At 42.5% G+C, this 15,396-nt stretch overlaps 1 protein-coding gene across 9 annotated transcripts in view; it reads right to left on the bottom strand.

Moving 5' to 3' along the window:
* Window positions 1-15,396, bottom strand: part of LOC125881953 (receptor-type tyrosine-protein phosphatase mu-like) — a 202,425-nt gene that overhangs the window by 127,857 nt on the left and 59,172 nt on the right. For all 9 annotated transcript variants that reach the window (XM_049565455.1, XM_049565447.1, XM_049565451.1 and 6 more), the window contains exons 3-6: window positions 4,824-4,991; window positions 4,620-4,729; window positions 1,096-1,174; window positions 327-442 (exon numbers count right to left, since the gene is read on the bottom strand). In XM_049565455.1, coding sequence (XP_049421412.1) covers window positions 327-442; window positions 1,096-1,174; window positions 4,620-4,729; window positions 4,824-4,991 — 473 coding nt within the window. The remainder of the gene's footprint in view (window positions 1-326; window positions 443-1,095; window positions 1,175-4,619; window positions 4,730-4,823; window positions 4,992-15,396) is intronic.

Raw genomic sequence — 15,396 nt, 5'->3', positions numbered from 1 at the left:
TATAGGTAACGATGGGTGAATATAGATGAGTATAGATGAGTGTAGATGGATAAAGATGAGTATAGATGTGTAAAGATGGGTAAAGATGGGTATAGATGGGTATGGATGGGTATAGATGAGTTTAGATGGGTAAAGATGAGTATAGATGGGTATAGATGGGTAAGGATGGGTAAAGATGAGTATAGATGGGTAAAGATGGGTTTAGATGAGTGTAGAAGGGTATAGATGAGTATAGATGGGTATAGATGAGTGCAGATGGGTATAGATGAGTATAGATGGGTAAAGATGGGTAAAGATGAGTGTAGAAGGGTATAGATGATGGGTACCTGCAGGTATAGCAGCAGGTTGCTCTGCGGTCGGCCATTGACGGTGCAGTGAAATGTTGCTGTCTGTCCTGCGTTCACCTCCACGCCTTTGATGTGCAGGAAGTGAGGCGTGCTCACTGAGGACACACAACAGAAAGGTTCAGAGGTCACACACCGATGACATCATCACCTGGCTCATATCACCTCGGCAACGGCTAACCTTTTCTACTGATCTCATGAGCCAGGAAGCAAAAATCTCACCGAACCAATCAGAAAATGGACCGTGGAGGATGTGTGTGTGTGTGTGTGTGTGTGTGTGTGTGTGTGTGTGTGTGTGTGTGTGTGTGTGTGTGTGTGTATGTGTGGGTGAGATTGTGTGTGTGTTTCAATCATTTTATTGGACAGTGTTGAGGTAAAAACAGGCAGCGAGAAAAAGTTCAGGTCAAGGATGTTTACTGGAGATTTAACACACACGAACAGTCGAGTGTGTGTGTGTGTGTGTGTGTGTGTGTGCGGTGCTCACATAACAAAGCAACATCAAAAATGCGGGTCTTCAGACGGGCAGGTACATAAACAGACGGATGGATCAAAGTCCATGCTAATCAATTTATATTTTAATGAGCTCCCCTGTCTCCACACACACACACACACACACACACACACAAACTGACCTTGATTCTACGATGCCAGTTCAACTTTTAACATCGTTATCCAATTAAGCAGCCAAACCTCGTTAACCAATTCAGAGCCTGTTCTACAAGGGGCGGGGCCTGGGTCTGTGTGTACTTACTGCACTGGTGTCCCTGCAGTGTGATGTCCTTGATGGCTAGAACTCCTCTCTGACCGGTGCTGACCGCCTCGAACACCACCTGACACACAGATCACATGACCATCAGCCTCACTGATGGCAGCAACAGCAGGAGTAACAAGAGTATTACTATTGTTGGTCCCAGAAGGTACTGATGAGTCTAAAAACTGGCTTGTACCAACTTATGATCACACCTGAGGTCGTTTTCACGCCTGCAGGTGTGAACCATGGTTGATGTTGTTTCAGTGTTTCCATTTGATCCAGTTCCACCCCCTTTACACAGGGATTAGTGTCAGTAATCAGTAGAAAGCAGCATGAAAGCTGGCGAAAACTTCGCAGTTGTTGCTATCTTGGACTCTTTCCGTCTCACTTCAAAACCACTGCAGACTAAATTTAGAACGATACTTGAGCGCCGGTTGGACAGAGACAGGTCGTACTTTATGGCGACCTGTCGTTGCATCTCGCCAGCAGAGGGGCTAAAAAAGAGCGTGTCCACCCAGCTGTTGTGTTGTCATCCCTGCTGATGGGGGCGGAGCTGATAATGTGGCTGCTGCAGAGTCATGTGACCTGAGTGAGAATGCTGATTATTACCTTCCCAAGAACCAAAAGTAAAGAATACTTGTGCAGGGTTCTTTTTGCAGTGTGAAAGGGACGTTACCCCCCCCCCCCCAATGGGCGAGCTGGTTGGGTGAGAGCCCTGAACACCATGTACATCTTCATGAAAAGGAAACTTGTCCTTGTGATTGGTTTGCTCTGTCTGTCATCCTCTCAGAGAATCATTGAGAAGTGTCGTTTCCTCCAGATGACTCTTTATCCAGTCCTCACACTAAATGTCAGTTAAACATCTGCTCTCCTCTCCTCGTGTGTGTCTGTGGCCTCTTTTTGTTCCTGTTTCCTGTTCTGACATCACGGCGGTCCAAAAACAGTCTGAACAGATTTCATTCTGGCTGCGCTCCTCAAGTCGATTAACTATAAGATGTGTTTTAAATCATTCTGAACTCCTGACGCCCTCTACAGATGATCAGCTGACCTCACAAGGCCTGTGTGTGTGTGTGTGTGTGTGTGTGTGTGTGTGTGTGTGTGTGCGCATTCCACAGTGTTATCACCACAGACACCGGCGGCATGCACTTCCTGTTGGCGCCCAGAAACAGGAAGTCCTCCTCCCTGCATCCTCCTCCTCCTTGCTTTCAGCTCTGACTCCTCTTCCCTCCATTCTTCTTCTCTCACTCACTTCCTTCCTTCCTTCTTCCTTTGCTTCTCTCCTTTGCTGTTTCTCTCTCATTAACTCTTCACTCTAACGAGGTGAATCTGTCGTTGCTGTGGCGATGCAGCTAATTAGTGACGCCTGCTGTGATGATGGGATGCTTGTAATTGCAGCCTGTTCACAACCCACAACACCTGTGTGTGTGTGTGTGTGTGTGTGTGTGTGTGTGTGTGTGTGTGTGTGTGATTGGCTGTATTGTTCTGAATCAGTCTCTCTTCTTCTGTGGTGACGGCAGTGAGACCCTGCTGAAGACAAATATTTGTCTTCAAACTGTGATCGTCGCTCAGACAAACCAAGTCGTATCAGACAGGAAACTGTTTTCATCACACTGTACAATAATGCACACAATCGGCCCGTGGTTGTATGACTCCGCCCACCAGTCCACCCTGTGGTTGTATGGCTCCACCCACCAGTCCACCCTATGGTTGTATGACTCCACCCACCTGTCCACCCTATGGTTGTATGACTCCTCCCACCTGTCCAGTGTCTCTGACAGTCTTTGGTCATAATTAGTGTATGAATTCTTGAGTTTTGTGAGGTCGCACTGACCTTTGACCACCAAATTCTGAAGAGTTCATTGCAGAGTCCAAGCAGACGTTTGTGCAAAACTGTTCTCAAGCTATCATATTTATCAGAATACAATGGACAGGGTCACAGTGACCTTTGATCGGCGCCACCTAGCGTCAGTGGTGTTGCGTCGCACTGTGGCAACGACCAAATTGAGCGTGGGGATCAGAGATAATGAATCGAATGTAGGCTGTAAAGCCACCAGTATACCTCTATGTATATGTAGAATGAGAAGGTGTGTGGACACTCTACTAAATAAATGAGTAAAGAGACCGAGCAACAATTATCAGATTTATCTGAAGAAAAAACAAATAGTAATGCAAATAATTATAGCAGAATGCACAGTACCAGTACAAACAGCTCACAGTAAATGATACCAATATGTACAGTATCAGTACAAACAGCAGTAGACACAGTGGAATTATACCAATATGCACATGTAAACAGTCCCCATTCTAGAATAAACGGAAATTCTAATCACTTTATTGTTGAGTCCAAGCACATGTTTTTGCAAAAAAATTGAAGAAATCCCCCTGGGCATTCTTGAGAAATCATATTCATAAGAATGAGAGAGACACAAGGTCACAGTGACATTCGACAACTAAAATCTAATCTGTTTGGTCTTGATTCAAAGTGGACGTTTGTGGCAAATTTGAAGAAATTTCCTCAAAGTGTTCTTGAGATCCTGCATTCACAAGAATGAGAAAGATAAGGTCACAGTGACCTTGACCTATGACTACTGAATTCTGATCAGTTCATTGTCGAGTCCAAGTGGGGTTTGTGCAAAATATTCCCTCAAGCATTCTTAAGATATCGCATTCATGAGAATGAGGGACGCAAAGTCACAGTGATGACTGTTGAACCTAATCAGTTCACCTTTGAGTTCAAGTGGACATTTGTGCCAAATTTGAACATGTTCTTGAGATATCGCTTTCAAGTGTCACAGCAATCTTGACTGTTGACCACCAAAATCTAATGATTTCATTGTTAAGTAAATTTAAAGGAATTTCGCCAACCTGTTCTCAAGATGTCATGTTCCCAAGAAGACAATGGACAGAGTGACACTGACCTTTGACCAATGAATTCTAAGCAGTTTATTGTTGAGTCCAAGGAGACGTTTGTGCAAAATCTGAGGAAATACCTCCAGGCGTTCTTGAGATAATGCATTCACAAGAATGAGACAAAAAGTCACAGTGACCTTAACTGCTGACCACCAAAATCTAACTATTTTATCCTTGACTCAAATTGGACATTTGTAGCAAATTAAAAGAATTTCCCTCGATGTGTTTTTGAGATATCACATTCACAAGAATGTGACAGATGTAGTGACATTGACCTTAACTTGTGACTTTTGACAGCAAAATCAATTCATTGTTGAGTCCAAGTGGACGTTTGTGCCAAATTTGAAGGAATTCCTTCAAGGTGTTCTTTGGATACCCTGTTCAAACAATAAGGCGGACAGATGGGGCACCTTAAAACAAAATGCCTCAGAAATACTAAACTCAAGGATTAAAACCAGTACGTGACATCACAGAGTCTGCGTCCATCTGTCTCACATCTGTCCGACTCGACAGCTCCACGTTTAGACTTCTCAAGTTAAAGTAACACCTGGAAATATTCGGCTCAGTTGTAGTGAACGTTCAGTTTGTTGTCTTTTCTCTAATAAATATGTTACCTGGTAGTAATTGGGCCAGAAGGTGGACACAGCTAGCTCCACCCCTTTCCAGATGTGGTAGGCGGGGCCTGAAGAGTTAAAGACAGGAACTCCCAGAGGACTGTTGTTCTCTGCGGACCACAAGAACACCGTGAACACACCCTGACGTCACTGTGTTGCAGTATTTGTGTGTAGTACTGTAGTGCAGCAATGCGGTACATGTACCTTTGACATAGACGTTGAGTATGGCGGGCGTGGCACCCTCGCGGCCTCCTGCCTGGTAGAACAGGAAGCTGACACAGTGCGTGTCATTCTCTTTGAGTGGCGGCAGCAGCAGCTGAGCGCGCTGCCCGCCGTATCGACCCGACGTGTTCACAAACAGGAAGGAGGAACCTGCAGACAGAAAATGACACGTCGTTAACAAACACGGAACACAAAATAAAAGCATTCATAGTGCACAGTGATGGATTCTGGATTTCAAAATAAAAGCATGGGTTCTGTTTGTTTACATATAATCAGTAAAATTTAAAAAAAAAATGAAGCAATAAAATAAAAACAAAGGAATGAAATGGAAATAGAATTAATAATTTGATTAAACGAAATAAAAACAAATAATCAAAACAAAAATTAAAAAAACAATAAATGAAACAAAATAAAAATAGAAACAAAAAAATCTATTTAATAGAAATGAAAACCAGTCAATCAAAAAAAATAATAAATAATAATAATAAAAAAATAATAATAATAATAATAAATAAAAAACATAAATAAAATAAAATAAAATAAGAAATAAGAAATCTATCAAATAAAAAGAAAACCAATAAATCATTAAAAAAAACATAGAAAAACACTAAATCAACAAAATAAAATAAAAACCAATAAATCAATTAAACAAAAATGAAAACATATTATCAAATTAAAAAAAATAATGCATAAATAAAATAAAATATAAAACAATAAATCAACAACATAAAATTAAAAACAAGTAAATCAATATAATAAAAATAAACACAATAAATCAATAAAAATGTAAATCATGAATAAACTCTGAATTATGTACACTGATGACCACCTGTCAAAATAAAACATTTTTAGAAGCACATATTGCATAGCAGATGAAAATATTCTTTCAAAATAAAAGCATGTGTTTTTTAAGCAGAGTGACGTCATACAGAGAGAGAGACTGACACTTCAATATAAAAGCACATGTAAGGTTTCCAGGTGTAAGTCAGACATTTTCACGTTAAAGAAAGATAAAATGAGCTTGAACAGGAAGTCCAGAACTAACAGATCAAGCTAAGAAAATAAAAAAAATAAAAGACTCTCATTATTATATTAGAGCAGCAAACCCATAACTCATCAACGACATGAAAAATAAACTCTGTGTGTGTGTGTGTGTGTGTGCAAATCGCTCATTTTGCCGACAGTGGAAATCTATAATTGGATGACTTCAGAATAAAAGCATTCACTTTAAAGCTTTGAAACTCAAAACCCAGCCTCTGAGTGTGTGTGTGTGTGTGTGTGTGTGTGTGTGTGTGTTTGTGTGATCCTCATTAGTGTGTGTTGTTGTCATGACTACAGCTGTCAATCAGCTGAGCTGTCTGGAGTCACTTTTCTTTAGGTCTCTGTTTCTGGAAAGTTTCTATGAAATTCAAATAACTGTGTGTGTGTGTGTGTGTGTGTGTGTGTGTGTGTGTGTCTGTGTGTCGGTGGGTTGAAGGGCGTCTCCACGGTAACAGCAGGAGAACGGGAAGTGTTGGATGGTTGTACAGCTGTCAGTCACACAGTCGCCCTCTGACTTTTGTGCCACTTTATTTTGAAGAGAAATCACTTCCTGTTTATCTAAACAAAGATTTTGGTTGTAATATTGAAATGTGAGTTATTTTAGTTTGAGTCAGTGTTCTTGGTGTACAAAAGGATTCAGTACAGATATAATTCATAAAAAACAGAATCCCCGCCCTGCGTTCTGTGTCTCCCCCAATGATGATGTCACAGTGAAGCTGACCTTTGACCTTCATTATTTTATCCTGTTAGACATCTGTGTCAAGTTTGATCAGAATTGAAAAGTGAATGAATTCTCACAAAACACGTTTAGTGAGGTCACACTAACCTCTGACCACCAAAAACTAATCAGTTTATTCTTCAGTCCAGGAGGACGTTTGTGCAAAATTTAAAGAAATTACCTCAAGATTTCTTGAGATATTTGGTTCCCTAGAATGAGACAGATGCAAGCTCGCAATGACCTTTGACCTCCAAAATCCAGTTAAATCATAATTGGGTCCAAGTGGACATTCGTGCCAAACTTTAAAATAGTCCCTCAAGGTATTCTTGAGATGTTGCGTTAACAAAGATGTGACAGACAAGGTCACAATGACATTGACCTGTCATCTCCAGCCACCCGAATATAATCAGTTTACTGTTAAATGTGTGAGGACGTTTGTGGCGAATTTGAAGAAATTTTCTCAAAGTGTTCTAAAGATATTATGTTCATAAGAATTGGATGGAAAAAGGGTCACAGTGACTTCTGACCTTTGCCCACCATAATCTAATCAGTTCATCATGAAGTCCAAGTAGACATTAGGGATGTCACGATTATAGATTTTCTTGGTACGATTATTGTCAGAGAAATAATCACGGTTTTACAATTATCACGATTATTATGCATTAATTAATTTCACACTATAAATTTGTAAAATCACATGAACACTCCTTATAGATCTTTAAGTTTCATTTATTTCCGTGTGCTCCTGCTTTTTCTTTTATCTCTCAACACAACAGCGATGGTTATAAGTACGTGTGGCGACTATTTTGTTCATGTATGAAAATATAGTAGTAGTTTAAGTTGATGTAAAAATAATTGACGAGCATTTGTGAAATCCCACACTCGTGTGGACGTGAGTTTCTGCCTGTTGTCTCACTCCAAAAACCTACATGGACCCAAAACCATTACAACCTCACGCAGTGTGCACACAAACTGCAAAACTATGCATCAAAAAAAGTTTGAGACGTGCCTTAGCTTGTCACGTTGCACTGTAAGTCCAACTCGTATCATACCAATACGCCATTAATTGCAATTGACACGCTAACATATAATTTGTAATTCAATGTTACATTAGATAAATTGAGACTGACGTATTTTAACCCAGTTATTGTGCATTTACCTTTACTTGCGCATGTAAAGCCGGGTGGTTGTTCCGCAGGTGTTGTATCATGTTGCTCTTGTTTGATCCTTTGGCTGCAACTTTTTTACGGCATGTTTTACAAACTGGAAAGCCATCGTCAACAATGACAGGTCATTTTTGTGATAGCCAAAATGATCCCACACAGACTGACTGACTTTATCCATTTTCGGCGGTGGGGGGGGAATAAGTCTTCTTCATCCATACTTCATCACTCGGAGACGCCGCTTGTGTAACTTTGTTTTCGTTCCCTGTGAGTTGCGCTGACCTACTGTATATGGTTCCGCGTCCCATCATAATCTTTGGAGAGTGACGGTGTTGAGGAATCTTTACGAATAATTAACCGTGGCGTTTAAAACCGCGGTTAATAGTGAAATCAAATAATCGTGACATCCCTAGTAGACATTTGTGCCAAACTTGAAGAAATTCCTTCAAGCTGTTCTTGAGACATTGCATTCACAAAAATACGATGGATGCAAGGTCACAGCAGCCTTGGCCTCTGACCTTTGACCCTTGCCCAACAAACTCTAATCAGTTCATTGTTGAGTCCAAGTGGACGTTTGTGCAAAATGTGAAAACATTCTCTCACGGTGTTCTTAAGATATCATGTTCATCAGAATGGGATGGACGAAAGGTCACAGTGACCTTTGACCTCTGACCATCAAACTCTAATCAGTTCATTGTTGAGACCAAGTTGACGTTTGTGCCAAATTTGTTCTTGAGATATTGTTTTCACAAGGATGTGATGGACAGACGGACGGAAAGCCCAGAGACATAAAGCCTCCGTGCTGCGGTGATCTGCGGCGTGGAGGAAAGCTGTAGAAGCAAACTGCAGAGTGAAACAGGAAGTTGTCAGACGTGGCGTGGATCAGCTCACACAGACAGACGGGATTTATTGGTACGAGCATTCCACGTTTGTTCTGAACGCATCTTTGTGTCTGTGCTGACAGGTGTGACACACTTCCTATTGGTTAACGAGTGAGGATGTTAGCAGTGTGTTTAAAATGTGCTGATGTGGCGTTGACCTTCAGACACATCATCCAATCTGAGAGGAAGAGTTTCTGTTTCATTTCATTTCCACGTTTCCACTGTGTGTGTGTGTGTGTGTGTGTGTGTGTGTGTGTGTGCGTGTGTGTGTGTGCATGTGTCAGCAGATCAATGGTCCTTGAGGAGAATCGATTAGAAAAACAAGAGTTTTAATCATTGCAAAGAGCAAAGGAGGAGGAGGAGGAGGCGGAAGAGGAAGAGGAAGAAGAGGAAGAGGAGAAGGAAGAGGGGGGAGAGGAGGAAGAAGTGAAGGAGGAGGAAGAGGAGGCGAGAGAGGATAATACCCACTGATGACTTCATCACAGATTCTTGTGTGAATAAAAAAAAAACATCAACACCATCTCTCCTCCTGACTGCTCGTTTGTTTTATCTTATCTTTTTTCATCTAATCTTTTCTTACTTAATCCCATCTCATCCCATGTCATCTCATTTCATCCTACGTCATCCCATTCTGTCATATCATCCTATATCATCTCATCTCATCCTATGTCATCTCATTTCATCCTACGTCATCCCATTCTGTCATATCATCCTATATCATCTCATCTCATCCTACGTCATCCCATTCTGTCATATCATCCTATATCATCTCATCGCATCCTACGTCATCTCATCCTACGTCATCTCATCTCATCCTACGTCATCTCATTCTATGTCATCTCATCCTATATCATCTAATATCATCCTATGTCATCTCATCCTATGTCATCTCATCCCATCTCATCTCATGCCATCCCATCGCATCCTACATCATCTCATCCTACGTAATCTCATCTCATCCTACGTCATCTCATCCTACGTAATCTCATCTCATCCTACGTCATCTCATTCTATGTCATCCCGTCCTGTCATGTCATGTCATCCTATGTCATCTCATGCTGTCATCTCATCCTATGTCATCTCATCTCATCCCACCCCACCTCATGTCATCTCATCATTAATATCTCTTCTGTTTTTTAATCTCAAACATGTTTTTGTTTCTTTTTTTCCCTTTAACTTGTTGAATGTCCATCACTTTGAATCTTTATCTTTCAGTTGTCACGCTCTCTCGGTTCATGTCACAGATTCATTTCTTTTCATCTCATCTCAATTCCTGGTGTCATGTTTCTGCTCTCATTAGTTTCAGTTTGTTTTCATTTCATCTCGTTCTGTCTCCTCGTGTTTCTGAATTTCACTGTATCCTGTTTCTGCGCTCACGCTTTGTTCACGTTTCCATGTATTGTCCTGACTGGTTTGGTCATGTCTCGGTGTGTATGTGTGAAATCACACGTGTGTGTGTGTACCAGCTGTTTCCTTAGCAACTGAGGAATGTTCTAGAACAAACAGCAGCAGAGGTCGAGCTGTACATGTGTGTGAGTTCAGAAATGAAGAGAGGACGTAGAGTCAGAGATACAGTGACACGATGATTAATCCTGGAAACTCCTGATTTTATGATTTAACCCTTATACAGACTGCTATTTAGGATATTTCACATATTTAGAATATTACATAAGTCTGTTTTTTCAGGGTTATTCCAAATGTTTACAGACTTTAAGGATATATGTTGGATCTTTTGAAACGGAGTCGTGTGAGTCACGTATCCACAGTTTAATTTAGTTTAAGAGGATCAGCATTATCTGATGCCACAACATGAGCTGCTCTCTTAGAGAAAAGCTTTTTTTTCACTGATTTTTAATTTTCTCTTTTTACAAATGTCTTGTTTTTGAAAGGGTTAAAAACCAGACTCCATCAAGAAAAACAGTCATTTGTCAGAGCTGAACACAGGAGATGCTGCCTCCATCAGTTGTTACAGACCCCTTTAGGGTTGAAGTCACGATGACGTCACAGTGACATCATGTGATCAGCTGGAGGTGCAGCTGCCTCTCCCCCACAGGGCTGTAGGCTCCATAGGAGTGTTAAAATGTGTTTGTCTTGTTGTGTTATTGGGAGCCAGAATAGAAGGAGTCATGGCTCAAAACCAGCCGCCACTGCCCGTCAACAAAAACAAAGACAACTATGGTTAAATGTGATAAGACCAAAGGACTGGACGGAGGCCATCATCAAAAATGCTCACATGTGCAGCGCACACTTCATATCAGGTTAGGGAAAAAGTATTTCCTGTTGTAGGGATGAATAAGGTTATGTGTATTAAGGGTTATCATGTCCACCTCATCAGAAACTGGGGAGGGATTAAGAGGAAGATTGGATTTCTCTGCAACGCTAACTTTTTAGCACATTAGCTAACGTTAGCTTCCACAGCAAAACAAACAAGTGTGGTCCTCCTTTGTAAGATTGGCTTCCTGTGACATCATCCATCCACTGAGTGAGAGCATACGGGTCGGCCAGTCTGGTCCCGTTGGTCAGTGTTTACTTATTCAAGTAACACTGGCGGTCCCGGAGAGTGAGTGACCTGACATGGTGCGTTGGTAAATTCAGTCTGACGCTCTACACTAAAATGAGAGCCCTGTTGGTGGAAGAAACGCAGCGTTATATTTCTACATGAATGAACCAACGGTTAAGTTAATCACACATTCACTCCGCTCGGCGCTCTGCTGCTCCGTCTCCACAGACAGAGTGTCCAGAGTGCGCTCTGCCACTCTGAGAGTGCGCTGCTCTGGATAACCCAACGCTACATTCAGACAGCGCTCCCAATTTATCAACGCTCCAGTTTGTGTCAGAGTGCGCTCCCACACTCACAATGAGTGTTTCTGAACGCACCACTCACATCATCTTCCTCCATCGTCTAAAACAAGACAACACAACTTGTTAGCTAGCGCTAGCTAATGTCTGTGGTAGGGCATTAACGACTTAGATTTTTTTCAGGTCGACTTATCTGTCGATAAAGTCGAAGTAGAGTCGACAAGTCATTTGATGATGTCATCACACTGACACGGCAGAGGAAAGTGAAGTATCTCCACACATGTGATGTGTGTCTGTCAGGCCCGAACATACTCAGGCGGAACGTACACGGAACGGACTCTGCAGAGGTCCGCGCATACTCAAAGCGGATGACCGCAAGCCCTGTGCGCGCAAAGCTCAGACTTTATGACCGTGCAGACTCTGCTCCATGCACCAGTGACTGCTCGGCATGTATTTTTCACATCGCGGGCATTTTTCACGGACATTTTTACAGGAAACTACAACGCCGAAGTGCGCTCAACTATGAAAGCCCAAATGACTGCGGAAATTCCTCGCGGAGTCTGCTCCGCTTAAGTATCAGGCAGCAATTGCATTCCATACACAAGCACAGAGAGAGAGAGAGGGAAAAAGCACAGAACTTGTCGACTCCTCCGGGGGGGTGTGGACTTGTGCCACTGACATCGACACGTCGACAAATCGACTTTTCTGTTAATGCCCTAGTCTGTGGAGAACTGTTTTGCCTCCAGCTAAGCCCCACCCACCAAAAAATCATCAAAAAACAGTCAGAGGGTGTGTTGTGTGAGTTTGGTGTGAGGTTAATTCAGATTCAGCAGTCACACAGTAACACTGACTGCTGGGCAGCAGAGGGACGACTGAACTGTCTTTACATTTTATTTTCTTTTTTTTTGCATGTGTTTTTTTTATATTGTTTCGCCGTGGCTTCAGGTTATCGTTTGCTCCACATACAGGACGCCATCATGGAATTATCAGCTGGTCAATGGATAATCAATCAGAGCAGAGAGACTGTGAGGTGTGTGAGGAGAGAACAAGACAGACAGGAAACAAAAACAAACACACACGTCGATCGTGTCTTGGTGTTTCTCTGTCTCGTTAACCTCCCACCCCCTGCTCACCTGCCGGCCAATCACAAACGACCCCTGCCATCTCTAAACCAATCACATCAGACCCAGCTCACACACACACACACGCACGCACGCACGCGTGCACGCACGCACACGCACGCACACACACACACACACACACACACACACACACACACACAGATGGCGGGGGGTAATTCTATTACCAGAGTTATATTGAAACGTGAGGAGAGGCAGCTGCAGCGTATTGAGAAGATTTACACAAATAACACACACAAACACACACACACACACTTCCTGCTGCTGATGTGTGTGTGTGTGTGTGTGTGTGTGTGTGTGTGTGTGTGTGTGTCTTGCAATGGAAGTTAAAATATCTGAAAACACATCGACACAAACCATCAAAACGTTTACAACAGCAGAGCCACAGAAATATCAGTCACTACCATTGACTTAAATTCACTTCCGTTCACGTCCGTTAAAACAATGAAGCTGTTTAAATGGACGTGAACAGGAAACTCAAACAACTGTTGGATGACAAAGTGTCTGTGATGCTGTTGGAAACATTTGTTTTAATGAATCCATTAACTTACACTTTGAATTCATCCATTAGTTATTTCATCATTAACACCTTCATTAGCCTATATAAAATAAACTTGTTCAAACTGCTACAACTTGTTTTCTTCAGTATCAAAGTCATCAACAGATAGTTCTCTGTTTCCATGGTTACACTGCAAACTGAAGTGCTATTTCACATTACAGAGTCAACAACATGTAAACACATGTAAACAGGCTGCACTGAAGCTGAAGCAAAGTTATAAAAATAATAAACAAAGTTTTGTGATGTTGTTGTTGTTGTTGTTGTTGTTTACAGACTCTGGTTTCTCTCTCAACAACCTGCTGAAAGAGGGGTGTTTCTCTTTCGATGGAGCTATGCTGACGGTTTCCCTCTGCTTCTAGTCTTTGTGCTAAGCTAGGCTAACCATTTCCCTATGCTTACACTCTTTGTGCTAAGCTAGGCTAACAGTTTCCCTCTGCTCCGAGTCTTTGTGCTAAGCTAGGCTAACAGACTCCCTCTGCTCCCAGTCATTGTGCTAAGCTAGGGCTTACACTCTTTGTGCTAAGCTAGGCTAACCATTTCCCTATGCTTACACTCTTTGTGCTAAGCTAGGCTAACAGTTTCCCTCTGCTCCGAGTCTTTGTGCTAAGCTAGGCTAACAGACTCCCTCTGCTCCCAGTCATTGTGCTAAGCTAGGGCTTACACTCTTTGTGCTAAGCTAGGCTAACAGTCTTCCTCTGCTTCTAGTCTTTGTGCTAAGCTAGGCTAACAGTTTCCCTCTGCTCCCAGTCTTTGTGCTAAGCTAGGATAACAGTTTCCCTCTGCTTCTAGTCTTTGTGCTAAGCTAGGTTAACAGTCTCCCTCTGCTCCTGGTCATTGTGCTAAGCTAGGCTAACAGTTTCCTTCTGCTCCCAGTCTTTGTGCTAAGCTAGGCTAACAGTCTCCCTCTGCTCCTGGTCATTGTGCTAAGCAAGGCTAATAATTTCCTTCTGATCCCAGTTTTTGTGCTAAGCTAGGCTAACAGTTTCCCTCTACTTCCACTCTTTGTGCTAAGCTAGGCTAACAGTCTCCCTCTGCTCCCAGCTTTTGTGCTAAGCTAGGCTAACAATCTCCCTCTGCTCCGAGTATTTGTGCTAAGCTAACAGTCTGCCTCTGCTCCCAGTATTTGTGCTAAGCTAATAGTCTCCCTCTGCTCCCAGTCTTTGTGCTAAGCTAAGCTAACAGTCTCCCTCTGCTCCCAGCTTTTGTGCTAAGCTAGGCTAACAGTCTCCCTCTGCTCCCAGCTTTTGTGCTAAGCTAGGCTAACAATCTCCCTCTGCTCCGAGTATTTGTGCTAAGCTAACAGTCTGCCTCTGCTCCCAGTATTTGTGCTAAGCTAATAGTCTCCCTCTGCTCCCAGCTTTTGTGCTAAGCTAAGCTAACAGTCTCCCTCTGCTCCCAGCTTCTGTGCTAAGCTAAGCTAACAGTCTCCCTCTGCTCCCAGCTTTTGTGCTAAGCTAAGCTGACAGTCTCCCTCTGCTCCCAGCTTCTGTGCTAAGCTAAGCTAACAGTCTCCCTCTGCTCCCAGTATTTGTGCTAAGTTAGGCTAACAGTCTCCCTCTGCTCCCAGCTTTTGTGCTAAGCTAAGCTAACAATCTCCCTCTGCTCCCAGCCTTTGTGCTAAGCTAAGCTAACAGTCTCCCTTTGCTCCCAGCCTTTGTGCTAAGCTAGGCTAACAGTCTCCCTTTGCTCCCAGTCTTTGTGCTAAGCTAGGCTAACAGTCTCCCTCTGCTCCCAGTCTTTGTGCTAAGCTAAGCTAACAGTCTCCCTCTGCTCCCAGCTTTTGTGCTAAGCTAAGCTAACAGTCTCCCTCTGCTCCCAGTCTTTGTGCTAAGTTAGGCTAACAGTCTCCCTCTGCTCCCAGTCTTTGTGCTAAGCTAAGCTAACAGTCTCCCTCTGCTCCCAGCTTTTGTGCTAAGCTAACCACATTCTGTGGCTATCAGCGTCACACAGACAGGAAACTGATATCAGACAGAGAAGAGTCAAAGTGCCTTTATTGTCATTATATTGAGAACAATACAACAAAATTAAAGCGCTGCTCTGTTTGGTGCCAGATTTACAGATCTCATCTCAGATCACACATACATCGATAAATAAATACATACAACAGATAAAATCAATCAATGAAACAAGAATATTATGAGGGGAAACACAGTGAGAGGATTTAAACTAAATGTCACAGTGTTTGGAGTCAACAAGCAGGCCAATGGGGAGCCAGCGTGTCAGTGTGACCTCTCCTCTGATTGGTTGGTTTGGAG

Source organism: Epinephelus fuscoguttatus, linkage group LG21, assembly GCF_011397635.1.
Source record: "Epinephelus fuscoguttatus linkage group LG21, E.fuscoguttatus.final_Chr_v1".
NCBI classification, from domain to species: domain Eukaryota; kingdom Metazoa; phylum Chordata; class Actinopteri; order Perciformes; family Serranidae; genus Epinephelus; species Epinephelus fuscoguttatus.
The sequence above is the reverse complement of the archived record's forward strand: the minus strand, read 5'-3'. Positions and strand labels throughout refer to the sequence as shown.